Source organism: Canis lupus, chromosome 18 (genome assembly GCF_048164855.1).
Source record: "Canis lupus baileyi chromosome 18, mCanLup2.hap1, whole genome shotgun sequence".
In the NCBI taxonomy this organism is placed as follows: domain Eukaryota; kingdom Metazoa; phylum Chordata; class Mammalia; order Carnivora; family Canidae; genus Canis; species Canis lupus.
The window spans coordinates 40,332,261-40,359,144 of NC_132855.1; the positions used below are offsets into that span (position 1 = coordinate 40,332,261).

Here is a 26,884-nt window from a genome sequence, read left to right on the forward strand (position 1 = left end):
GGTACATCCCAATGGGGAGTCTATTCTGGCACAACCACTCCTCCAACCAAAGTGGCTGGAGGCATCTGTCAGTCCCCCACCAGGATCACTTCAGGAATCTTCTCCAGGTATGGGCTGGAGAACATTGATAGAGCTTTTCCATGATGGCCTAACAGGGCATCACAAATACAAGATACACATAGGACCCTTTACCAGTTGAGATAAGCCAGCATCACAAAGAAGAGCCACCAAGCAAGGAAGAATGCACACATGTAGAAAGAACTGGTGGCACTGGATTTTAGAAACACCATCATTACTTCATTCAATACATATTTCTTGGTCTCTCCAATGTGTACCAGGCACTTTTTGAACTCTGGAAGTCCTTTTTTTTTTTTTTTTTCTTGAACTCTGGAAGTTTTATGGTAAACACAGCAGGCAAGATCTCTACCATTATGGACATTTCAATTTACTGATGGGGGGGGGAGGGGAAGAAACCAAATAAAATATCAAGGAGCAAAAGTGGAGTAAGTAAAGGATTGGGGGAGAGAGCAAGTGAATGTGTGTGCGAGGGCATTATGTGCTGCCTTGGCTAAGGTAGTTGGGGAATATCTCCTTGATGAAAAGGTAACCTTTGAGCACAGATCTGAATAATGTGGGTGAACAAGCCTTATCACATCCAGGCCAGAAGACGGCGAGCAGGGAGGAGGAACAGGTGTAGGTGTTGGGAGGCATTGAAATGTTGACAACTGCAGGCAGACCAAAATGTTTGGAGCAGAATGGGCAAGGTGGGCAAGAATTCAGAGATCTACAGGAACCTGATCATCTAGTACATTCTAGGTCATTATAAAAACTAGTTATTTTATTTGAAGCTTAATTAATATTCCATGAACCAAGAGATGCAATAGAACATTTTAAACAGCAATTCTTTAAAAAGAATCAACTAGAGTCATGTAAATTAAAGGCTTCATCTTTGAAATGAATCATTCAATAGATGAGCAGAATAGCAGATGGGACACAAAAAAAGGAGCAAATTAGTAAGCTTGAGGAAAAACTCAAATATTTTCCCTACAGAATACAGGACAAACATACAATTAAAAGATGCAAAGTAAGACAAGGAAGACAGAGACTCAAAAAACCCATCCAGAAGATCCAAATTTTATCTAATAGAAGTGTTAGAAGATACTATTAGAAAGCCTTTATAGGAAAAATGGAAGAGAGATGATAATTCAAAACAATACAAATATAAATATATACTTGAATAATTCCATTCAAAGTCTACAATATATAAGAACTAGCAAATTCTGCACATAATAAAGATATAAATACTTATCAAATATCCATGGATCATTACGAAATTTGACCATACACAACACAACAAGATACACAGTCATTCTATAAGGTTATTATCATCTCAAAATGGAAACAAAATTTCACACAAGAAATAAAATTAGAGGCCAATTTCACTCAAGAACATAGAGGCAGAGGTGCCTGAGTGGTTTAGTCAGTTAAGCGTCTGCCTTTGGCTCAGGTCCTGATCCCCAGGTTCTGGGATCAAGTCTCACATCCAGCTCCCCACAGAGAGCCTGCTTCTCTCTCTGTCCATGTCTCTTCCTCTCTTTCTCTGTCTCTAATGAATAAATAAATAAAATCCTTTAAAAAAAGAAAGAACATAGAGGTAGACTCCTAAATAAATATTTACAAACCAAATCTGACAGTGTATGTAAAGAAAAAACCCAACTATGACCAAGTAGAGTTTCTCTTCGTATACTGATTGTTCAATATTTTTAAAAGCCATACATGTAATTTTCCATTGTTAATAGATTAAAGTTGAAACAATATGACTATGACAAATGATACAAGTAAAACCTTGGGTAGATTTCAACATTCATGTATAACTTACATTCTACTTTTTCAGATAAAAAAGATTTAAGGAAAGACTCCCAGGATACACCATTAAGTGAGTGGGGGAAGGATGGGGAAAGGGAAGAAGTCAAGGATGGGTGTGATTTCATATGAAGTCACAGCCTCAGCCTGTGAAAAGCTTGGCTTTTCATAGGATGGTCAAGCCATAAGTTTTCAGTGATCCAGAAATCATTTTGTTCAGCATTTGGGTGACTGATGTCTTTCACTTGTCCCTTCTCCAGTGCTATTCCTTTCTTTACGAAGAGCTGAATTTCTGACCTATATCATTTTCTTTTCTCTGAAGAATGTATTTTAACATCGCATGCATGGCAGATCTACTAAAAACAACAACAAAATCCCTCAATTTTTGTTTATCTGAGAAAGTCCTTATTTCTCCTTCATCTTTATTTTTTATCTTTTTAAGTTTATCTTACTAATCTCTACATCCAACGTGGGGCTCAAACTCACAATCTCCAGATCAAAAGTTGCATGCCCTTCCAACTGAGTCAGCCAGCACCCTTTTCCTTTACCTTTAAAGATTAATTTTATAGGGTACAGAATTCTAGGTAGGCAGTAGGTAGAGGTGAGAAGGTCCCCTTTAAACTTTAAATATTTCACTTCACTCTTTTCTTGCCTGCATGGTTTCTGAGTAGAAGTCCAATGTAATTCTATCTATCTATCTATCTATCTATCTATCTATCTATCTATCTATCTATCTAAGAGAAAGAGCCTGTGCTCTTTCTGGGAGGAGGGGCAGAAGGAGAAGGAGAAAAAGAATCTCAAGCAGACTCTGCCCTCTGCCTGGAGCCCTAATCTGGGACTCCATCTCATGACCCTGAGACATGACCTGAGTCGAAATCAAGAGTCAGATTGCTTACCTGACTAAGCCACCCAGGCACTCCCCAATGTAATTCTTATCTTTATAAAAGCTCTTTAAAAGCTACTTTTTAAGAGCTTTTTAAAACCTCTGGCTTTTTAAAAGATTTTTTTCTCTATCTCTGATTTTCTAAAGTTTGAATATATGTCTAGGTGCAGTTTTGTTTTGTTTGTTTACTGGGTATCCTCTGAGCTTCCTGCATCTATGGTTTGGTGTGTGACATTAATTTGGGGAAATCCTCAATCATTATGATAGGGTAGGCAGTAAGTTAGAATGGACCTTGAGGCAAAGGTGTTGAAAAATAGGTGACACATTAGAAGCTTGAGGGCACAACACCCTGATTATGAGGATTTTAAAACATTTCTTCTTTTTTTTTTGTTTAGTTTCAAGTTTTTATTTTAATTCCATTTAGTTCATATTCAGTGTAATATTAGTTTCAGGAGTAGGATTTAATGATTCATCACTTATATATAAAACCCAGCACTCATCACAAGTGCCCTCCTCAATCCCCATCACTCATCTAGCCCCTCTCCTACCCTCCTTCCTCCAGTAACCCTCAGTTTGTTCTCTATAGTTAAATCTCTTTTACAATTTGCCTAGCTCTTTTTTCCCCTTATATTCATTTATTTCATGTCCTAAATTCCACATATGAATGAGATCATATAGTATTTGTCTTTCTCTGATTGACTTATTTCACTTAGCATAATACCCTCTAGTCCAAACCATGTCATTGCAAATGGTAAGATTTCATCCTTTTTTATGGCTGAGTAATATTCCATTATATACATAAATATCACTTCTTCTTTATCCATTCATCAGTCAATGGACTTTTGGCCTCTTTCCATAATTTGGCTCTTGATAATGCTGCTATAAACATCGGAGTGTATGTATCCTTTTGAACCAGCATTTTTATATCCTTTGAGAAAATGCCTAGTAGGGCAATTGCTAGATCATAGGGTAACTCTATTTTTAACTTTTTTTAGGAACTTCCATACTCTTTCCAAAGTGGCTGTACCAGTTTGCATTCCCACCAACAGTGCATGAAGGTTCCCCTTTCTCCACATCCTCACCAATAATTGTTTTGTGTTGTTAATTTTAGCCATTCTGACAGATATGAGGTGATAACTGCATTGTAGTTCTGATTTGGATTGGATGGTGAATGATGTTGCACATCTTTTTATCTGTCTGTTGGCCATCTAGATGTCTTCTTTGAAAAAAAATTCATATCTTCTGCCCATTTCTTAAATGGATTATTTGTTTTGGGATGTTGAGTTTGGTAGGTTCTCTATAGATTTTGGATACTAGCCCTTTATCAGATATGTCATTTGCAAATATCCACTACCATTCCAAAGGTTGCCTTTTGGTTTCACTATTTCCTTCACTATGCAAAAGGTTTCTATCTTGATGAAGTCCCAATAGCTTATTTTTGGTTTTGTTTCCCTTGCCTCAGGGAGTATATTAGTAATAAGTTGTTATGGCTGATGTCAAAGACATTTCTGCCTGTGTTCTCTTCTAGCATTTTATGGTTTCCTGTCTCACAAATTTGGTCTTTCGGTCTATTTTGAATTTATTTTTGTGTATGGTGTAAGAAAGTGGTCCAGTTTCATTATTTTACTTGTTCCTGTCCAGTTATCCCAATACCATTTTTTGAAGAGATTCTCTTTTTCCCATTGGATATTCTTTCCTGCTTTATCGAAGATTAGTTGACCATATAGTTGTGGGTCCATTTCTGGGTTCTCTGTTCCGTTCCACTGATCTTATGCATCTATTTCCGTGCCAGTACCATACTGTCTTGATCACTACAGTTTTGTAATATAACGTGAAGTCTAGAATTGTGATGCCTACAGCTTTACTTTCCTTTCTCAAGATTGCTTTAGCTATTCAGGGTCTTTTGTGGTTTCATACAAGTTTTAGGATTGTTTGTTCTAGCTCTAGGAAAAATGCTGGCTATCAAAATACCACTGACTTTGTGGCTTTTTACATCATGGTCTGTGGCTTCCAACACCCTGGGGCTGACAGACCAACAGCCAGAGATGCAGAACATGTGCTGTCCTCTTCAACCTCTGCCTCAGCTTCATTATAATATGTTTACATTGTGGTTTTGACCTTACCCTCTCTCCTACACCGCCCCCCCCCCCCCAACAAACACCCACACCCACAGGGGAAGATGGCCTTGGCAGTTCTGGCAAGAATGTTGTAGGGCCAAAAATTCTCCCTCACAACCAGTAGGTGAAGTCCCTTAGATGACTGGAAGCAACATCAGTTGGAGCCCACCCCTAGCTATGACCCATAACCTATGCAAACATGAAAAGACACCACTAACCCCAATGCATTTGCCACCTCTGGGTCTACCTGTTCTCCCAGCTTGAGACATACTGTCCTTAATAAACTGCTTTGTGCTTGTCATCTTCCTTCTGGATGTCTTTACTGGAGAGTGCACCCTCAGGTAAATCTTTCATGGGGAATCCAAGAACCGAGACCTCCATTCACACAATGCAGACTCTCCCACCGGTAACAATGATCGCTTCCAATATTGTTTCTGTTCCTCTCTCTCTTCTGGTACTCCCACTTTGCTTACATTAAGCTCTTTATAAGTTGTCCCATAGTTCTTGGATATTCTGTTTGTTTTTTCAGTCTTTTTTTCTTTTTGCTTGCCAGTTTAGGAAGTTTCTATGGTTATGTATTCAAGCTTAGAGATGTTTTCCTCATTGTGTCCAGTCCACTAATGACCCCACCAAAGGTATTCCTCATTTCTGTTACAGTGTTTTTGGTCTCTGGTATTTCTTTTTGATTCTTTCTCAGACTCCTATCTTTCTACTTATATTATCCATCTGTACTTGCATGTTGTCTACTTTTTCCATTTGAGCCCTTAGCATATTAATCATAGTTGTTTTAAATTTCTGGTGTGATAATTCCAACATCCTTGCCCTGTCTGGTGCTTGTTTAGTCTCTTTAAAATGTGTTTTGGGGGGGCCTGAGTGGCTCAGATGGTTGGGCATCTGCCTTTGGCTCAGGTCATGATTCCAGGGTCCTGAGATCTAGCCTTGCATCAGGCTCCCTGAGCAGGGAGTCTGCTTCTCCCTCTCCTTCTAATCCTTCTCCCTGCCCATGTTCTCTTTTCTCTCTCTTTCAAATGAATAAATAAAACATCTTTAAAAAATTTTAAAAAGTGCTTTTTGCCTTTCAGTATGTCTTGCAAATTTTGGCCTGATAACCAGATATGATCTACTGAACAAACAGCACTGTTGTGAAAAGACCTTTAGCAATGTTGTGGTAAGGTGTGGGAGGAGAGGAAGTGTTCTATAGCCCTATAGTTAGGGGTCAGTCTTTTAGTGAGCCAGTGTCCCTGGACTGTGACCTTCAGCTCTTCTTAGATTATTCCCCTTTTAGGTGAGACACCGTGGCTATAGAGGACTGGAGTTGGTTATTTCCCTTCCTCCAGTAGTGTAGGCTTTGATAAAACCACAACAAGTTAAACTCTAGTAAATAGCTTCTCCTGAGGGCAGGCATTTTAAAGAAGAATAAAATGCAATAGCATATTTTAAAATGGTTTACTTTACCTCTCTCTCTGCCAGAAGCCCGGGTGCCTTTTCTTTGATAGTCACTGTGAGAAACTAGTTGAGATCCTACCGAGGAAACACAGAAGTGTGGGGATGTCCGCCACCCCCACCAGGGACTGGATCTTTCTGGAGTTTTTAACATTCGAATTGGTCCAGATTGAGCCTACAGCAATTCACTAATGATATCTCAGGTTTTCCTACCACAGCACTGGTTTCAAAAGAAGTTTTTCCTCATGGATTTCTGTTCCAGTAAGTTGTAATTCTCTGTGGTCCTCTGTCTGTCTCTCCAATTTGGGAGAACAGTAGTAGTTTATTCAGTGATCTAATTTCTGTGATAGATCTAAACAGAGTTGTACATTTTTCAGTTTGTTTAGGTTTTTACTTGCTGTAAGGATGGAATGGTGATTTCTAAGCTTCTTTAACTTCAAAAATTTACCTATCAAAAACTTAAACCATATTCAATCATAGAACTTTAGAAACACTTCAGTTAAAGTCATTTCTTCCTTTGTACTATTATTCAATGTATCTTGAAGGCTTTACAATATATAAATACTAAGAAAGGTGAGACAAAACTCTTTCTTTGCAGAAAATACTATTTTCTACTAGAAAATCCAGAGCAATAAACTAGCAAACTTTTAGAATTACAAAGAAAGTTTAGTTAGGCATAAAATACATGGTTAATTTTAAAAATATTTCCATATATCAGTAAAAACAAAGTCAAAAATACAGTTTTTTAAAAGACCTCTTCACATAAGCAACAAAATCATCAAGTATTTGAAATAAAGTTGATTTAAAATTTGTATAAGACCTTTGTGGAGAAACTATGAAACTTTATTGAAAAACATGAAAGAAAACTTGAATAAACTGAAAAAATTCAACATTTTATGAGAAGTCTTAAGCAATGAAAGAGATAGAAAAAACAAAGTATAAATGGTGGAAGGAAAGATTTAAAATTGGTCTTTTTTGCAGTCAATAATATTGATTGCCCAGAAAATTAAAGTGAATCCAAGAAACTGGCAAGACATTTTCTTGGATTTTCAGCAAAGAGGAATAGAAATATAATCTACATGCAAAAATTAGTATCCTTCCCATTTCCATTTAGTAACTAATCAAAAAATACGTAGAAAAAATTGAATTCCTATTTGTGGTGGGTTGAATCATGTTCCCCTAAAATTCATGTCTATCTAGAACCTCAGAATATGACTTTATTTGGAAATTGCTCTTTGTAAATATAATTAGTTAAGCCTCTTGAGATGAAACCATCCTAAACTTAGGATAGATCTTACATCTAATAATGACTGATGTCTTTATAAGAAAAGGGAGAGGGACTTTTTGTAAACACAGGGAAGAAGGCCACAAGAAGACAGAGGTAGAGATTGGACTAAAGCTGCCACAAACCAAGGAATGTCAGGAGCCAGCAGAAGCTAGAAGAAGCAAAGAGGAATCTTTTCCCCAAGCTTTTGGAAGAAGTGTGGCCCTGACCACACCTTGATTTCAAACTTTAAGACTCCAGAGCAATGAGAATAAATTTCTGTTGTCTTAAGCCACCAAGTTTGTGGTAATTTTTATGACAGTCCTAGGAAACTAGCACAACAATTCATGACACCACACACACACACACAAAAAAAAAAACCCCTATAAATTCCCTAGGAATAATTCTAATTATAAATGTACACAATCTTCATGAAAATGTCATATATTTTTACAGAAAAGCAAAAAGAAGACCTAAAAAGTGGGTAAATGCCAAGTTCATGGATAGGATGATTCATCATCTTAACATCAATTCTCCAAAAATTGGAGCATAAATTCAGTATGCTCCATAACTGAGATCAATAGGATTTTTTATAAACTTTTACATGTTAATTACAAAGCTTATATGAAAGTGTAAAATTTTAAGAGTAACCAAGATATTTTTGGTTTAAATAAAGGCAACTGGGCTAAGGTAATAAAATTTGTTCAATCTAACATCTAATTGTATTATAGATTTATAGTGATTAAAATAGTGCATTATTGGCACACTAAAAAACTAGCTCAACATAAAAAGAATAAAGATTCCAGAAACAGACCCATGAATGTATAAGAAAGTCAAACTCTGGAAGTATTACAAATGACAAATGAATATACAAAAAGATATTTAGCCTCACAAAGATTCTTAACAATACAAATAAAAAGGAAAATGACATATCTTTTTGTCATACAAGAGTCTGGCAAAAAAAAAAAAGAGTTTAACAATATCAGTTGATTGTTACTAGAGAAAAAGGTATTTTCATATTGCTGATGTGTTAAATTAGCATAGCTATTGTGAAGGGCAATTTGACAGTAATCAGTTAAAACTGAATATATGCATCCTCTAAAGACTTAGCAAATCTACTTCTAAGCATGTAGTCTATAGAAACATTTGTACTTAGGGACAAGAAAGCACATTTAAGATTATTTATTGTAGAATGATTTGGGACAGCAAAAAATTAGAAACCATCTGAATATCTATTGATATAGAAACAGTTATATAAACAATGGCATATCTATCTATGCAGTGAAATATGATGCACCAAAGAAGGAGTGCTGCTATGATACCTAGTAACGTGGAAAATATACGTAGGTGAATGTTCTGATAGATAATTTAAGTGTCTATAGAAATTTTATGGGACCTCAGTGATAGGCACTAGTGACAGACAGTATATGAAAAGAATTCAGGTAGGATTTATGCAAGCGCAAAGGTCTTTAGAATTAAATGGAAATAAATTTACCTATTTTACCCTTAGAAATGTAAATTTTAATCAAATGATGTTGCCACCTGGGTAGGATTTCACAGTCTAATCCAGTAAGGACAAGACTCAAATCCAGGGATGTAAACTATGTCTGTGGCCAGCCCACTTTTAAACTTATGGAATCATTGGCTTTGTAACTTTTCATGTAAGTAAGGTTCTGTGCATATCATGATCACAGTGCTCCAACTATATAACAGTCTAGGTCCTCTGTTTGTTGTAAAACTCCATCAAGCAAAGAAAACAACTCCAAAACTATATGAGAAAGTCATCCCAAATATGGTGTAAGATAACATTATTGTTCTTTAGTAGGTAATGTCTTCTTAGGGTTTACTAAGAAAATTTGAAATTAAGTATATAAATGCCAAGATAAGCAAATGTGTGTTTTCAATAAATTAGCGTTAAGAATTTTGCACTTATTTATATTATATTATCTCTGTAATACTTAGAATTTAGTCTACCAAGATAATAGCTAATTGGAACAACAATCTTGTGATTCCAATATAATGGTTTTAGGCTTGTGATTTTAATTTAATATCTGTGCTTCATAGTCATTAATGAAACATTAGGAGAACTTAAGAATCACCTGTTTATAGTTATTTTCTATATATGAGTTATTTAAGTACTTGGAAAATTTTGTCAATTAAATCAAACAATGTAGAACTTTAAAGGGAAAGAAATGATATTAGTTTCATGAACACAGGTTGAAATAAAAAATTTAAATAACTAATTTTATAAATTGGTTTTAACATTTATAAACTCTTATAAATGATTGTTAAAATGTGCTGAACAGATATTTATAAGTGCTACCATAAATATAAGAAATAGGTTTCATAATCTGTAACTTTAATAAACTATTACATTTCATTTTTTTATTTTTTATTTTTATTTATTTATTTTTAAAAAGATTTTATTTATTCATGAGAGACACACAGAGAGAGGCAGAGACAGAGGCAGAGGAGAAGCAGGATCCTTGCAAGGAGCCTGATGTAGGACTCAAACCTGGGATTCCAAGATCACTCCCTGAGCCAAAGGCAGGCACTCAACTACTGAGCCACCCAGGCATCCCAAACTATTACATTTTAAAACCAAAAATTACCTCTGAAGAATGTTTTCTGTAGCAAAAAGAAAAGCCATCCTCAAGGCACCAAAAAAAATTAGTTGGCAATATTGCTTAGTAAACACACATTCATACAATAATACCATATGTTTCTATAGGTACAAACAATAGACAAAGAGAATACATATGAAACTAAGAATAGTGTTCTCCTTCAGAAAAGGGTCAGGGAGATTTTAATTTTATCAGTAACTGTTGAATATTTTGTAGCGCAAAAGCATTCATATATTGCTTGTGTAAGTAAAAATACAGAAAATCTTTTGTCAGGTCATATGTACCCATTTTGGGTTCGATAATCAGGGTCAATATATTTATGACTCTCCATGCGATCTCAAAATGAGTTTGCATAAAAGTCATTCTTGCTCCTTTTGTAGCAATATACAGGTACTCTCTTAGCAGTAACATTTCCAAAAAACTTTGTACTTGAGGAGCCTTATATAATGGGTAAAACTAAACAGTACAAACAAGACTCAGAGAACCATTTTTGTACTAATGCTGAGAGTTTAGTTTATTTGTCGATATTATCATGGCAAGGGCAAAGCACCCTCTAATAGTTTACAGAATAAGGAATAGAAAAGCTAACTCAAAGGGGGGCTCTGGGGTGAAGAGTTATTGACATATAAGACCTTGTTTTCCAAGCATAGCCTGGAGAAAACACTTATTTTGGAGTTCTAAAGGTAGAATTCCTCTTGAGGGCTAAGACTTTCGTTTGTTTGCTAACAAAAGAACCTGCAGCCAGGTTGGGTGTGAAATGATAGGTTTTGAGCCGAGGTCTCGAAGAGAAAGCAGAACAAAGGGAAGGTTGAAATCCTCGGCATAAAGATTTCATCCTAGGGCAAAAATGGGAAGGTCTTCATATTGAAGCCAAGTGTCCTTGGATCGAAGTCCTTTTAAAATTATCATCTACGATCCTGCCTTGAAGAGCAAATAGGCAAAATAAAGAGCTCAGAAGCAGCGGTTTTTGGAAGACGGGATATTTAATTAAAATTGCTGCTACCTGTTAAAACCTTGTGCTTAGAAATGTTATTAGTTTGTAAAATTATGAGGTTCTAAATTTAATTATTATTATTTTCCTTAAGAAATAGATCAGTAGTACATAGTGTCTTCCCTGGCTGAGGCTTTAGTAATATCTGATAGGATTTCAAAACTCCTGAATGAAATTGTGTAAAAATTTGCCCAGCACAGGAGGGAAACTAGAGCCTGACCTGGAAACTAGAGCCAGAAGCTGAAAGATCTGCCAGACTTCTTTGCTTCTACATGTTAATCCTTAGAAGAGCAAGTCCCAGGCTGTGCAGATAAAATACCCAACTCCTGGGTTCAGAACCACCCTTCCTTATCCCAGAGGAACAGGGACTCCCCAAAGGGCAGTCCCTAGGGATGATGGCAATAAGATCATTTCTGTTCCTAATAGCCAGTATGTTAGGAACAATTCATCAATGAATGACCAGTTGTAATTATTTACAGAGAAAACATCCTTCAGTGTTTTCCTGGGACAATAAGAAAACACAGAGGAGGTGGTTTTTGCCCTTGGAAACCCAAAAGGGAGAAAGATGTCCTGGAGAAATTGATTGACGGACCAGCAAAATGGCAGGACAACTGGGCTGAAGAAGAAACAAAAACCAGAGAGAAGCCCAGTGATGAAGATGACGGGAAACTACAACAAGGATAGATAGAATAAGGTAAAATAATAGTAACTTTCATACTGTTTATTTGGCTGTGATGTAATGCTATTCTTCTCCATCCCCTACTTACCCAAATCTTCAGCGCCATATGCATTAATTGCTTTCATGGTTCTTACTTGAAAATTAAAGGAAATGAAAGGGAGCTGCCTACCGCAGGATGGAGGGAAGAGAAGAGACACAAGGTACAAGACGCAGAGCAGAGATGGAATTCCAAGTAAAGTAAACAAGAAAGAAGGGTGATATAAGGCCCTGCACTTCATGCCAAGGAATCTTTGTAGAAATTTGGTGTGCAGATTATGTGAGATGGGGCTTGAGAGAGTGTAAAAAATATATTAAAAAGAAAGGTAATCCCTAAGTTCGGTGGTCTGGGGACCATCCAGGACTCTGTCATGTGGATTACATAATCATTGACACCAGACATGGAGAAACAAAAAGCTCAAAGAATGGTTCTATGTATTCCAGTGGACTCTGAGATTCATCACCCACCTCTTGATCCATCCATCTGCCCGTCTGTCTATCACTGATTGTATCTATCATGTCCATCCCCAACTGTCCTCAATAACTCTTTATTTATATTTCCCTTAAGCTTTTAAAGGTTTTTTCAAAATTTGAGAATTTTTGTTTTCTTTTCCTGGGTAGAACGGTACAGTCTGTGGTCACCAACTTAATGCAACAAAATGCAAAATGCCACGCAAGCAGGAAAACTGGGTGGAGTGAGAAAAAAGTACTTTTTCTTGTTGTTTCCCTCTTTGGTGGCAAGGAGGTGGCTTACTGGAGATTTAGGAGATTGTCTGGGTGAGTTTTTCCATATCTCCTGCAGTACCACTGGGACAACTATCAATCCCAGATAGCTCCACAGCTGACCTTGGGCTAGAAGGGAGTCAGCAGGGAGTGCTCTCAGACAAGCATCCCCTGATCTGAGCAGATGCTGGTGGCCCACAAGCCCACCGTCCTTTTTTAGGGCTTCTTCCTGTATGTTGCCCACTGTCCAATTCTGTCCAATGTCCTCCACTAGGAACTTTCCATTATTCCATTGGCCTGCCTGGACATACTCTTATGATTTCTCATGGCCTATGGGCCTGTAGGCAGTGCCTCATGTTGCCTTTATTTTCCATTCTTAAGACTCTCAAGTAACTTTGATTTCTTCTTATATAGAAGAGTCGCAAGACATTAAGATTTATATGTGTCAAAGAACATAAAAAAGGTTCTTAGAAATGAAACATAAGTTTACCAAGAATATAGATGGCTTAAGTTAGTATCCCTTCCCTCCATCTCTGTCATTAATCATACCTCATGTAAACATCCATTATGTTCTTAAGTTGTAAAATATTAAATCAACATATATCTATCTATGTTTGAAATGAGAAATCAGCCTGCCCCTAACTCCCATGCCAAAAGTGAGCTCATCTTTCTCCCAAGGCACCCAGGCAAATTCAAACTCCACAACTTCTGTGAAATATAAAATAATGAAAAGAAAACGTATAGGCTTAAAAAGAAAGAATGATAATAATAATAAAACACTGCTTGCAGGAATAATAAATGGAAGGCAGAAAATGAAATAGGTCTCCAAAGTAATTCCTTAAGACTCTCCCGTCTATCCTCCAAAAATAATACGTATCAAATAAAATCTAAATTCCTCCTGCTTGTCTGTGCTGTACACACATAGCTCATTAGCAGGGGAGATGGAGGTCCTGGAATTGGGACATTAAACAAGTGAGCATTTTCCTGGTCTGTAAAACATTACCACTACAGAGGTACTTCTTGGCCTCTCCCACTGTCCATCATTGTCCTTTCACTGACTCTGGCAATGGTTGCCTTTTGCCTTTGCCTTCCACTAGTTAAAATGCTGTCTTGTCCTCCCAGCTGCAGTCAGGTTCATGATGTCTCTGACAATGTCAAAGACTAGCCCCAGGATCTGATAGTCAGCTGGCTAATCTTTACTCCTTTCCTCAGATGTTTCCTTGAATGGACTTTGAGTCTCCCGTCTAAAACTGAAATCTGCTGTGATACTCTTCTTTTGTTTTCTGTGGCAGGCCCAGTTCTATCCCTGGCACTGCTTTTGCCAGCCTGGATGAGTCAAAGCTGTTCACCAGAACAAAGAATAAATGGCAGGAAAGGGTACTCGAAGGAAGAAATAATGCATTTTTCAGAAAACTTGCCCACTTGAAGAAATTAGCCAAATAGTTTTTCGCTAGTTCTTACTAGGTAAAAGTATATGATCATCCTCAGATCTTAGAACCACTACTCTAAATTTATATATATGTTATTTCAGTGAAAAGCCACTTTATAACGAATCAGCCCTGTGAAAAGTGAAATTAAATGGAGTGAGAGGCAATAGCTTTTAAGATGTAAGACATCAAAACAAGGTCAAAAATTTTTCAAAAGTGGAGCTAGAGAATGAGCTAAAAAGATAAGAGGTGGTAGTAGTAAAAATGAGATCTTAAAATTGAAATTTTGGAGATATTGTCATTATTGGTAATGGCAAAGTCTTAAAATATAATCCATAGGAGTAGGTGGCAGATTAGGGTAGAGGAAAGGATATCATGGAAAGGGAGTGATTGTGAACCAGGAGCTAAAATCTTCTAGGACAGGTGGGAAAGTTGTCCCAGTTGAGAGTCAGAAGATAATGCAGAAAGTCAAAGAGAATATTTAGAGAAGACAGTGAGAAGATATGGGATTTTGTTATGACTGTGCATTCCAGAGCACACAACAAAAGGGTTTTGGAAGTTAGGGGGGATAAGGAGATGGGAAAAAGTCCTCAGCCAAATGGTAAGAGAGTCTAGAGGATGATGATTGAGTAGCGAGATGTTGACCACATAACATAGGGTTAAAGGGCCTAATCAGAGACTATAGATATTGAAGGTAAGGCAGTGAGTGTTGGAGGCGAGGTCTTGCTAGAAGCATGTTCCAAGGCTCTCTTATAACTCCTGCCAGTGGAGATACAGAAGCGAGGAGAGGGACCTTCTTATGTCAAGCATAAGTAACTGGAAGTTTCCTTCCAATCTCCCTCTATCTTCATCTTCCATGTGGGTCCCAGGCCCTATACAGGCATCACAAATAGGTTTCATTTTCCATGGATAGGGAGTGACTGCCTGGAGCACCATGATATGAGCAACTTCAAGACCATGCCCTGATTCAGGAGAAAAGGCAAATAAATGGTCCCCATCTATGCCAGTGTCTGCTTTCCCAAGTTGAAGGTAATTCCCTAAAGCTCAATTCAGTTCCTAATTTTCTATCCCATTCCTCACTTTGTAACCCACCTCCTAGCTACTTATACACCCATAAAAGCTTTTAGGACTTTAGCATATAGCACTTCACTTTGGGACACAACCTCTACCCTTCCTGAAGGTAATCTACTCAGCCTGCTGTCCTGTCTGCTAATGATCCTCAAATCTCCATGTCCAGACAAGTCCTCATTCCTGAGCGCCAGAAACTTGTCTGCAATTGTCTCTGGGGCTCTGAGCACGTCAGGTATGTTCTTCAAAACTCCCCTCCCCTGCAACTCCGAGGTGTTCTCTCCCATCCCAACAGTATACCTCCATTTGCCCATTTGAACAACCCAAGTCATCTTCAACTCTCCTTTTCCTGCAGTCACCAGTTTCTATGCATTTGGCCTCTGCCATTCCTTTTTTTTAAAAAAAGATTTTATTTATTTATTCATGAGATACAGAGAGAGAGACACAGAGAGAGAGAGGCAGAGACACAGGCAGAGGGAGAAGCAGGCTCCATGCAGGGAGCCCGACGTGGGACTTGATCCCAGGTCTCCAGGATCAGGCCCTGGGCTGAAGGCGGCGCTAAACCGCTGAGCCACCAAGGCTGTCCAGGCCTCTGCCATTCCTTAAATCTGCTCCCTCCTTTCCCTCCCCACTGCCTCTACCTGTTCACCATCTGTCTCTTCTCTCAAGTGGACTTGGGAAGTACACTTCAGCTCCCCTTCCCACAGCCATCAGAGTGACCTTTGTAAAACACCAGTCTTCCTAACTTCATGGCTTTACATCACTTACAGGATAAAGATCAAAATTTTTAATCCTTGACACACAACATTGCATAGGTTTGTCCAGGTACCTCTCTCTCTCTTGCTAGACTAGACCCTACTAGGGTAGGAATGTGCACCTCCTTTACTTTGAATTCCCAGTAATCCAATAACAACTTGGAGATACAGAACATATTCAATAAATATTAAGTGAGGTAATGCAAGCAGGTAGAGGAAAAGTATAAAAAGCAACCTCGTTTTAAAGACTCTCTCTCATGCCAGTTGACATGAGATCATTTTCTACTAGCTCTCACTGCCAATTCATTCACCTCTGTTCTTACTATGAATAGCAGAGGTACAGATATGTTTTTATTTGACAATTAATAAAATATATATCAAGGGTGCAAATGGGGTCTTGATATGAATTTTCTAATATTGGATTCTGGCATCACCATTTTCAAGGTGTGTGACTTTGGGTAAGATACTTAAACTCTGTAGCCTTTATAACCTCTATACTAATAGTATCTGATTCAAATGGTTCTTATGGAGATTAAAGTGTGTGGAAGAGGAAATGTTCAGTAAATAAGAGCTGTGATTGATACTCTGAAAGAAGTTGCCCGCATGGTTCATTTGTAGGTAAGTGGAAACATTATTGCTGTTAGACAAGAAACATGCATGTATTTCCTAGAATGGGTGAAATGTGTCTTTACTTTTTTCCATAGAGTTCAGGCCATACAGAGTCAGCTTCTGAAGAAGATTGAAAGTTTTTGTCTCTGGTCTTGCCAACTTTTCTCTGTCCCATTGTTTTCTACCCCTCTGTCCTCTCTCTCCAGGGTCCTACTGCTCCTGGAAGAAAGGGAGCAAATCCTACAGCCCTCTGTAGAAATAGGCTTGGGTCTAGTGGGAATAGATGGGCACTCTTTTTGACTTTCAGTATTACCTTACAATTTATTTATCCATATGTCATAGCAATTGGGTCATGCCTTGACCCAATTGAATAAGCTTACTTATTTTATTTTATTTTATTTTATTTTATTTTATTTTATTTTATTTTATTTTATTTTAATTTTATGGTCGCACATCTGCCTTTATTGGGAGCAGCAGGTGGGACACTTCCAGCAATAGTAAAAAAATTAATTTACAAAAGCAGGGGTTCAGTGAAGCCACCTGGTTGGGACCCTTGGGAGCTCATATGTAGATGCCAACCCAGAGCAGCAGAAAGAGGACTCCAAAGCCCATGAAGACTGAGGCCACCAAGGAGATGAGGAGCTCTTTGTAGATATCCCGAGTATACTTGGTGGAGGTGACCTCATAAATGAAGAACCAGGCGGTAAAGAACATGCCAGTTGCCAATAGCACTCCGTCAGATGGGGGAAGACGGCAGGGTTCACTGGGCTGGTATATCGGCTCATGGCCTTGAGCTCCATTCCGCCAGGTCATCCACCGCTCTGCCACCGGAATAACATGTTGGCAGGAGCTGCTTACTCATTTTAAACTTGAGTTCCATTATGAACCACAAATTATATTGTATTTTGTACTGGGGTGTTTTTGATCTCTACAAAAAGTGAGTTCATAGTGTTCAACCTAATCACCAAAGAATGATAATTTGTTAACTATAAATATTAAAATGTGTTTGTACAACTATTTTTCTGTTACTGTATTTTTACATTTTTTAACATATTTGGATTCTCAAAAAGATGACTTGGGTTGGAAGTAGATCTCCTTTGCTCTATGAGAAGCCATAGAGTAGAGCCATCTATAAAGCAATACTTTCTTTTACTAACAATAATTATTCTTTATAATATCTCCTCAATGTATTTTTGTGTTAAAAGATCTGCCCCCCCCCTTTTAAAAGAAAGGTAAGGAGAGAGAGAAAAATAAAAGGCATACTGAGGGGATCACACAGTATATAAAATGACAATAATCATGAGCCACCTATTTCACAAATTACCGGGGACATTACACATGATAATAGAGGCAAAGAACTTTAAAGAGTTAAAAGTACAATCATGAAAGGCAGTCCACTTACAGTGTGCTCCAAAGACCATTTTCAATCTGTGAACTCTTTGTTTCTGGTCCATGGTGAGATAAATATGAAAATTTGAAAGCAAGCATTTAGAAACTGTTATAGAAATTTGACAAAGTAATTTTACGTCTGTTGAATCAAATAATAAAAGATTTGGGCTTGTATTCTGTATGTCTGATTTTTTACTTCATTTCTAGTAATTATTTTCATTGTACTTCACAAAGGCAAAGAAAAACCTGTCCTTCACTACACATAGTTTGAGAAGCATTGATAAAAGGTATTATTATTTCTGATTTTACTTAAGAACCATTAAATTTCTAATTATAAACTAGTTACATGTCATTATTTGAGAAACACTGTTTCATACCAAGTGTAAAGAGTTGCCAGCATACAAACAAGTCCAGAACAAGTTTGTTTTGTGTTGGGTAACTTGGTATTTAAGAGTTAGAAACCATTTATCCCACGAAATAACATAAACCTGAGGTTATGCTCTCAGTGTAGCCCAGAAATCCCAGTTATCTCAAAAAATCGCTAAACTATACTATAGAATTTGATAACAGGTATATACTGTAGCCTTCAATAACCTGTCTTCTCCCTCTTCCTACAATGAAAAAGATAGACTTCTGATTTCCAAATCAGAAAATCTCTCCCTTCCCCATCTGCCTTGAGAAATGGTGATTCCTAGCCCTAGCAGGATCAATGGTGGGGATAGAGTAAGAAGGGGGCTACTTCTGCAGAAACTGTTTCAGAAGCAACACTAAGGAAAAAAGAATGGAGTTATAGTACTCTTCACACGAGTGACTAGGGAATTAGGAGATGGAGCTTGAGGCAACTCACTGGTTATGTTAATAACGTGAAACTAAAGTTTCTCCAAGATTCTCTGAGATTATGTTGGTTTTGCTGACCTTGAAAGCCCTGGTTCTTTACCACAAACACCTCCGCCCTACACTCCGGGGTGTTCTCCCCTTGGTGGCCCAGCACCAAATCGGGTCTAGGCTTCATCCTGAATTGAGATTTGTCCCTGCCAGAGGGACCATGACACAGAAAGATTCTTTCAAAAGACAGCTGTTTATCTCTCTACCATTCAGCATAACCTAATATCCCTTAGGACTGAATCGGAGATACACACAGAAGCAAAGGGATGTGTTTTTGGCAAGCGGGGCAGAGAAGGGGGAGGGGGATGAGAAACTAGAATCTGCTTTTATTTACTGATGTTTGTTGAAAACTGGCAATTGTCATGCCTCCGGGGTGGCAAATAAATACTGTGAACCAGCAGAAGCTTATTTCTGACATACTCATTTGTTGTAACTGTCTCAATCTTAATGACTTAGCTTTCCCCTCTTAAAGCTTTTTTTTTTTTTTAAAGGTTTCACTCATTTATTCATGAAAGACACAGAGAGAGAGAGAGAGAGAGAGAGAGAGAAGGAGAGGCAGAGACACAGGCAGAGGGAGAAGCAGGCTCCATGCAGGGAGCCCGACGTGGGACTCGATCCCGGGTCTCCAGGATCAGGCCCTGGGCCTAAGGCAGGCGCTAAACCGCTGAGTCACCCGGGCTGCCCTTTTTTTCTTTCTTTATTCATGTTATGGCTTGTTATGGCTTGTTATGGCTTGTCATGTTATGGTTGAAGTAAAAGAAAACAACCCCCCCTGCTCTTATTCCCATGAGCTGAGCTGAGATAAAAAATAGGGTCTCCGTCTTGAGGCCTCTGGTCTGGAGGCAGCCTTACGGGGAGCAGAGCGTCTACACCTTGTTCCATACGGTAGCTGGTTCCAACCTGAGTTATTTACAAGAGAGAATCCGGAATCTTTTCCTGTAGCGAAAAAGAGTCTCGGAAACTTTATCTAGAAGTTTCTTCCAGGCCCAGGGAGCGGGACGGTCGGTGGCGACGAGGAGGGGCAGGCTCCGCGGGCTGCTGGCGGCTCCGGGGGGCGCCCGTCGGGGCGAGGAGGGGAAGGGTCCAGGTGCGCGCCCCGCCCGAGCCTCCGCGGGGCGTCCGGGGCCGGCGCCGGGGCGAGCCGCGGTGACAAAGGCCAAGGGCCGGGCCGGGGGCGGGGCCGGGGCGGAGCGCGGCCCGAGCGGGGAGGCGGGCGCGGCGCGCAGGGCTCCCCGACCCGCGCCAGCGAGGCGGAGGCGGCGCCGGCTCCCGCGCCATGGGGCGGCTGCTGGCCGTGGGCTTGCTGGGGCTAGCGCTGGCGCTCCTGGGCGAGAGGCTCCTGGCGCTCAGGTAGGTGGGGGGCCCCGAGCCGTCTGCGCGCGGCCCGGCCGGGGCGCGGGGCGCGGGGCGCGGGGGCGGAGGAGGGGGCGGGCTCCCCGAGCGGCCCCCGCCCCGGGGCCCCCAGGCCCGGCCGGCCCGGGCTGCGGGGGAGGGCGCAGGCCGTGCCGGGAATCTGGAGCTGCGGGCGGGGAGCCCCGAGTGCTGGCAGCGCCGCGGCTCGGCGCACACCTGGCCCCCGCGCCCGGCTCCCGGCCGCGCCCCGCACCGGGTGGGCCCGCGCCGCAGACTTCCCGGGAAGCGGAGGCGCCTTTGCAGCCTCGCAGAGTTCTTTTCCGCCCGGTTGGACCAGCGGGTGCTTTGCAGTTGCAAACCCGGCGCTTCAGCTTTGTTAGCAAAACTAGTATTACTCATGCACCGAACCTTTAATTGTAAAGATTTGTTTCAGATCTTGGGTGCTGCTGTGCTTCTCTTTGCTGCCCAGACCGGTCGCCGTCGTTAATAAAGCTGCTCACCATCCCTTCCCCCGCGTAGTTGGAGAAACTTTTCAACTTTCTAATCTTGGCGCTGTGGAGATCGAAGTGACTCGAGATCCTCAGCTACTGTTCTTACATCACTTCCTTATTTATGGCCACTCGGGAACCCTGGGGCCAGAATGACAGACAGCATGAGCCTGGTCCATCTCCCAGTTTAATTGTGATGAAAACCGCGGATGGGTGGACATCAGAGTTTCTAAATTAACCAACTCAAATTTTAGAAGCCTCCTGCAAAAGGATTCTAGAAGTAGTGAGCACCTTCTCTGTATGGTGTGCCCTCCTAGACCCCTGTAATGGAGTGAGGCACAGTCCTTAATCTCTGAGTTCACTCTATGCCAGGGGAGGAGAGAAATAAAACAAATATATCCATTAGGATGTCCAGACCAGGGACAAACCAACCCCTACAGGCTTAAGGGGGAAAGATTCCAGCCCCTGAAGGTGGCGTTCAGAGGAAGACACTATTTGACGTTAGCCTTGAAGGATCAGTGAAACACATATGGGGTCATTCCAGATGAAAAGTGCAGCCCCAGCAGAGGGGGAAAGGTGGGGAAGTTTGGAGACTAGCTGTAGACCAGCTTGAGGGGAGCGTAAAGTTAAGGGATGAGAAGAGTCAGGGTTGGGGAAAAGGTGGGTCTTGAGGTGGTTAATTAGAAGTTCAAGAATTGGGGCCTGCTTTGATAGGCAAGGCAGAACTATTGATGTTTGTGTATGTGTGTTTAAGTAGGAATCATATAAAATACAATCAGTTGCTGTGCTATAAAGCAGAATTAATTGCGCTGCTGTAGAGATGAAGCTGGAAGGACGGATTGGAAGAGAGCAGTAGTTCTCCATCCTGGCTGTTCCTTAGCATCTCCTGGTGGGCTGATGTCTGGGCTGGACCCCTAGAGATTTGTATCCAGCTGGTCTGTGTGGGGCCCTGGGGATGAGTGTTTTTTATTTTAAAAAATCCTCCTTATAATTGTAATACGCAGTTACAATTGAGAAGTAGTAGAACAGAGAGTGAATAGACGTGGGGAAACTTGTTAAGGTAGTTGCAGTAGTTTGGAGAGAATAGCAGGACAGGGGCCCACACTCTGGAGCCTCACTGAGAAAGGGGGACATCAAAGGTGATACCAGGGCTTCTGTCTCTACCGTCCTGGAGCTGGAGCTTCATCTGCTGATAGAGGGATGCAAGTAGGAGGAACACATGTGGTGGAGGAAGGATTGCTAACTGGTAGAAAATGGACATGTTGACCTTAATTTTCCTGTTACGTAAATACCCAAACCTGCTCTGCAGAACGTTCTTGAGATGGATGATTTCGTACGACTGTCCAACTTTCAGTTTCAAAGGTGATACCGCTAAAATGTACAAGCTCATTAAACTTCCCTAAAGTCCAAACCACCCGTGTTCCCACAAGTTGAAGTTTTCCCAAATAATGGTTTCTTCTTCTTAATAATCTTCAAGTTTTAAACTTAAGTCCCTTTAAATGGTAATTGTAGTTACAAACCCAAGAAAAAGTAAATAAGGCTTATTTACATAGAATGTACCTTATAGGTAATTCACAATTTAATGCGTCTTTTCTTTATAAAGATTTGACCGCAATACATTTTACTGAGCAGTGACTTTCTAGGTCACTAGATCTAACTTCATTGGATAGTTGGAGTCCCAAATCAGTTGATGTGAGAACATTAGGATATGTGATAGGTGGCTAGATGCAGCAAACAAAAATGCAGGATGCCCAGTTAAATGCGAATTTCAGATAACCAACAAATCATTTTGTTGTATAAGCATATCCCATTGCAATATTGGGGCATAATTGTACTAAAATATCATTCTTTATTTGAAATTCAAATTTTGGCGTCTTGTATTTTATCTGCTAACCTTGTGATTGTGGAATATCAAGTGCCTGCTGTTTACAGGGTTATAGGTGGAGTGCTCAAATGCATAGCATCTCTCCTTTTACACCCTAGGGTCTATTTTGAAAAGCAGCATGTTCCTACCTCCCCATAAGGAAAGGCTCTTCAAAAAACAGGCTGGTTTTTGAATTAGGTTTCCCCGCTATTTCAGTTTTAAAAAAAGATTTTATTTATTTATTCATGAGAGACACACACACAGAGAGAGGGCCAGAGACACAGGCAGAGGGAGAAGCAGGCTCCATCTCCACGCAGGGAGCCCGATGGGGGACTCCATCCCGGGTCTCCAGGATCACACCCTGGGCTGAAGGCGGCGCTAAACTGCTGAGCCATCAGGGCTGCCCCCTGCTATTTCATTATTCTATTTTTAGAGATGGCACTTTGTACTTAGGCACTCAAGTTGTTTCTCTCCCCCAGGGTATTCACTTAAACTTCAATTTGAATTTCAGATAAATAATGGATAATGAATATTTTTTTTAGTATAAGTATATATATCCCAGATGGATAAATGGAATCAAAGCCATCTCTTTCCTTCTGGACTGTAACTGGCTAAAGTTCTCAGGGGAGGATGGCGTATTACACCCAAGTTTTCCACTCCTCCCAAGTTGAGCAATAAAGGGGAAAATAGAACTACGCAAATATCCCCAAGCCAGTTGCTACCTGTTGCAAAGTACACACCCTTGGATGAATCATGAGACTTGAGTACATCAGAGACCCATGCATGAGCAGGAATCCCTAAACAGGCATCTGAACATTCTGCCTTTTGCGTGATAGATTTTATGACAGTTACACCAAAAAGCCGTCCAGACTGCTTTTGAACACTTCTGCAAGGTCAGGCTTTATTTTTTAACTACCATCTTCCCTACCGTGTATTGTGTGACTACTGTGTGCTGATCATTGTGTCAAAAGTGTCAAACGTTCTTTAATATTAAGCCAAAATGTACATTTAAATATTTTTTTTTTTTTTTTACTTATTGAGAGAGAGAGAGCAAGGGGGAGATGCAGAGGGAGAGAGAGAGAATCTCAAGCAGACTTCTTGCTGAGTGTGGAACCCCATGTGGGGCTCCATCCCACAATGGATGCCATGACCTGAGCCAAAATCAGGAGTGAGGTGCTTAAACCACCCAGGTGTCCCTAAGCCAAAATATCCATACATGTACTGACATTTTGAAAGAAAGCCTTTTACATTTATGCCTTCATTCTGCAAATACTGTCTTCCTTTCTGTATTAGACATGTTAAAACTGAGGCTGGAGGAGGTCAACTAGTTATTTCAGCAGGTAATTAGTGCTGAACCTATACTCCAAACCAGGTCTTCTGGATGCCCCAATGTCCCCACTGCCTCTTAGCTTTCCTGCCTTTGGAGCAAATTACTTCCAGCCTAAGATGCTTACTCACAAATTCTTAGCTACTAAGTACTAAAAGCATTACAGGGGCCCAAGGGGTGAATTCCAATGGGTTTTACAAGTCTGTATATAAAAGATAAAGCCCCCGTTTGCCTATATTTAAGTCTGTACTTAAAAGATAAAGCCCCACAAGTAGTTTGTAAATTCAAAGGCCATGAAATATGGAACAAAGCCATGCCAGGTAGTAACACTGTGTTCCTAGTTTGCTGAAGATGAGGTAACATAATAACTAATTGCCCCTCTCCTCCCACTCTGTATGGATAATGCTGTCTCCTGAGTAAAAGAAATGGAAATTGAGGGGCACCTTGGTGGCTCAGTTGGCTGGGCACCTGCCTTCAGCTCAGGTCATGAACCCAGGGTCCTGTGATCGAGCCCCACAAAGGGCTCTCTGTTCAGCAGAGAATCTGTTTCTCCCTCTTCCTCTGGCCCCTCCCTCTGCTCTTGCTCTCACTCTCTCAAATAAATAAATAAATAAATAAAATCTTTTTAAAAAAAACATTTAAAAAATAGAAATTGATTTCATGGTCATGACTATTGGCTAAAGGTTCATGCTTGTGGCTAGATAGCCTGAATTCATTTCTTAGCTCCATTGTTTACCTGGGTTCTTGGCTTTTTATTTCACCTTTCTGTACCTCAGTGTCCTAACCTGTAGGATGAGAATATTAATACTACACACTCCATAGTGGGGCCATGAAAAATAAAAGAGTTCATTCTTGTAAAGTGCTAAAACAACACCAAATATATAGTAAGTGTTCAGTGAAAGTTACCTGTAATGACAATGTGCAAACAGGGGCCCTTAGACTTTTGTGACATAGATCTGTTTGGTAGTCTGTTAAAGCCTTGGCTTCTTAGCATTATGCTTTTATTTTATTTAAAATTTTTTTGTGTGTACATGTGGTGCTCCTCGTTTGTTTTTGTTTTGTTTTGTTTTTATTTTAATTCCGTTTGTTAACATACAATGTTATATTAGGCTCAGGTGTACAATATAGTGATTCAGCACTTCCATATATCACCCTGTACTCTTCACGATAAGTGCCCTCCTTAATCCCCATCACCTATCTCATCCCCCTCCCCCCAACCTCCCTCTGGTAACCATCAGTTTGTTCTCTATAATTAACATTTTATTTTTTATTTCTCTCTCTTCCTCCCTCTTTCTCCCTCCTTTGCTCATTTGTTTTTTTTTTTTTTCCTTAAACTCCACATATGAGTGAAGTCATATGGTATTTGTCTTTCTCTGACTTATTTCACTTAGCATAGTACCCTCTAGCTCCATCTATGTCATTGCAAATGGCAAGATTTCATTCTTTTTTATGGCTGAATGCTGTTCTATGTTATATATATACCACATGTTCTTTATCTATTGATCAGTTGATGGACCCTTGGTCAACATCATATTTTTAAGTGCATAAAATAAAATACACAGGATTCCAAAACAAAATTAAATACTATTTGAGTTAATACTAATTTATATACTTTAATACCATTACCAACTTATTTTTAAAATCTAATGTATGATATAATAACATAGGCTTCTTAATTAAAGCCTTAAATAGATATAAAGGTCGTTAAATATGTAGCTATAGATATTTTGAAGTAGTGGTGAGTATAAATGATATTTTGAGATACTTACCACAACTGAAATGTGATATAACAGTATCTGCGATTTCCGTTTTGACAGAGGGACACAGATACTGCTAATAGAAAGTTCTGTGGTTTCTTGCCTGCACTCATCATCAAAGGAAATGCTTAATTTCAGAAGGTTTAAATAAAGATGTATTTTTCCCCCATCCATGTTCATGGATCCCTGAATTTTACCCATGGACTCTTTGGAGGTCACTGGACCCCAAGATGAGGAAACTTGATGTACATGTGTCTGGTGGATGTCATTGGGGAAATGATTGCTGGCTCAGTTGAAGGAAGACAGTGTTATTTTTTTAAAAGATTTTATTTATTTGTTCATGATAGACACACAGAGAGAGGCAGAGACATAGGCAGAGGGAGAAGCAGGCTCCATGCAGGGACCAGATGTGAGACTCCATACCAGGACCCTGGAATCACACCCTGAGCCGAAGGCAGACGTTCAACCCCTGAGCCACCCAGGTGCCCCAGGGACACAATGTATTTGCTTTGTTGTATTATACCCATCACATAGTTATGACTCAAAGGAAAATAACCAACTTTTAATGAAAAAGAAGAGGAAAGTGAGAAAAGCAAAGGGAACCCAGAGCAGTAGTGGTTGCCTGGAATGTTGTGTGTGAGGATGGCTATGGATTAAAGGGAAAGAATGCTGGGATTGATTAGCAATGTCTGCATGACAGCAGACAGCTGTCTCTGACCTAGTACATTCATAAGCAGGCTATGGACATAAGTGCTAGGGAGCAAGTAGGCTGTGCCAAAATGTCACTTATTTGTGTTTGTACCATTTACTTATTTATTTTTAATTTGGCCTGAATTAACTAGCATTTAGGCTTATTGATGTACTAGCCCAAAGAGGTTTGTGTAGCTTTCTCTTGTATATTCCCCCAAACTTCTTAATTCTATTAACAGTTAAGAGTGCTTTCAGCCTCAAGTAACATACCTCAATTATACTTCAATTAATTATAACATATACAAATATAAGGCTTATTTTTCTCACATGATAAAAACTTTGTGGGAGAGTCATTCTACACCTTGTCCCTTAAGCCCATGATCATATCAAAAAATTAGGTTCTTATAGTTTTGTCCTTCAATCCTTCACTTTTGGCTTTCTGTCTTCAATCTTGTCATGTTAAGGCTGCTGAATGGTTGTTACAGTCCTGAGCACGGCATGTGTGGTCACATCATGAAGAGAGAAGGGGTGACTCCAGTTAGCGCTCTTCTTGTATCTGCCTTTTTTTTTTATCAGGAACAAAAATCTTTCTCCAAAGCCCAAGTCATAGGATTGCCCCTAAATATAAAGGAGGCTGGGAAAGCAAATA

The 26,884-nt window shown here is 39.8% G+C and overlaps 1 protein-coding gene and 1 pseudogene across 1 annotated transcript in view; one reads left to right on the top strand and one right to left on the bottom strand.

The window, feature by feature from the left end:
- Positions 1 to 16,954: 16,954 nt before the first annotated feature.
- Positions 16,955 to 19,950, bottom strand: LOC140609029 (dolichyl-diphosphooligosaccharide--protein glycosyltransferase subunit TMEM258 pseudogene; annotated as a pseudogene).
- PON2 (paraoxonase 2) overlaps positions 19,949 to 26,884 on the top strand; it is a 28,030-nt gene continuing 21,094 nt past the window's right edge. The window contains exon 1 of the mRNA XM_072784089.1: positions 19,949 to 20,106. Coding sequence (XP_072640190.1) covers positions 20,033 to 20,106 — 74 coding nt within the window. The 5' untranslated portion in view covers positions 19,949 to 20,032. The remainder of the gene's footprint in view (positions 20,107 to 26,884) is intronic.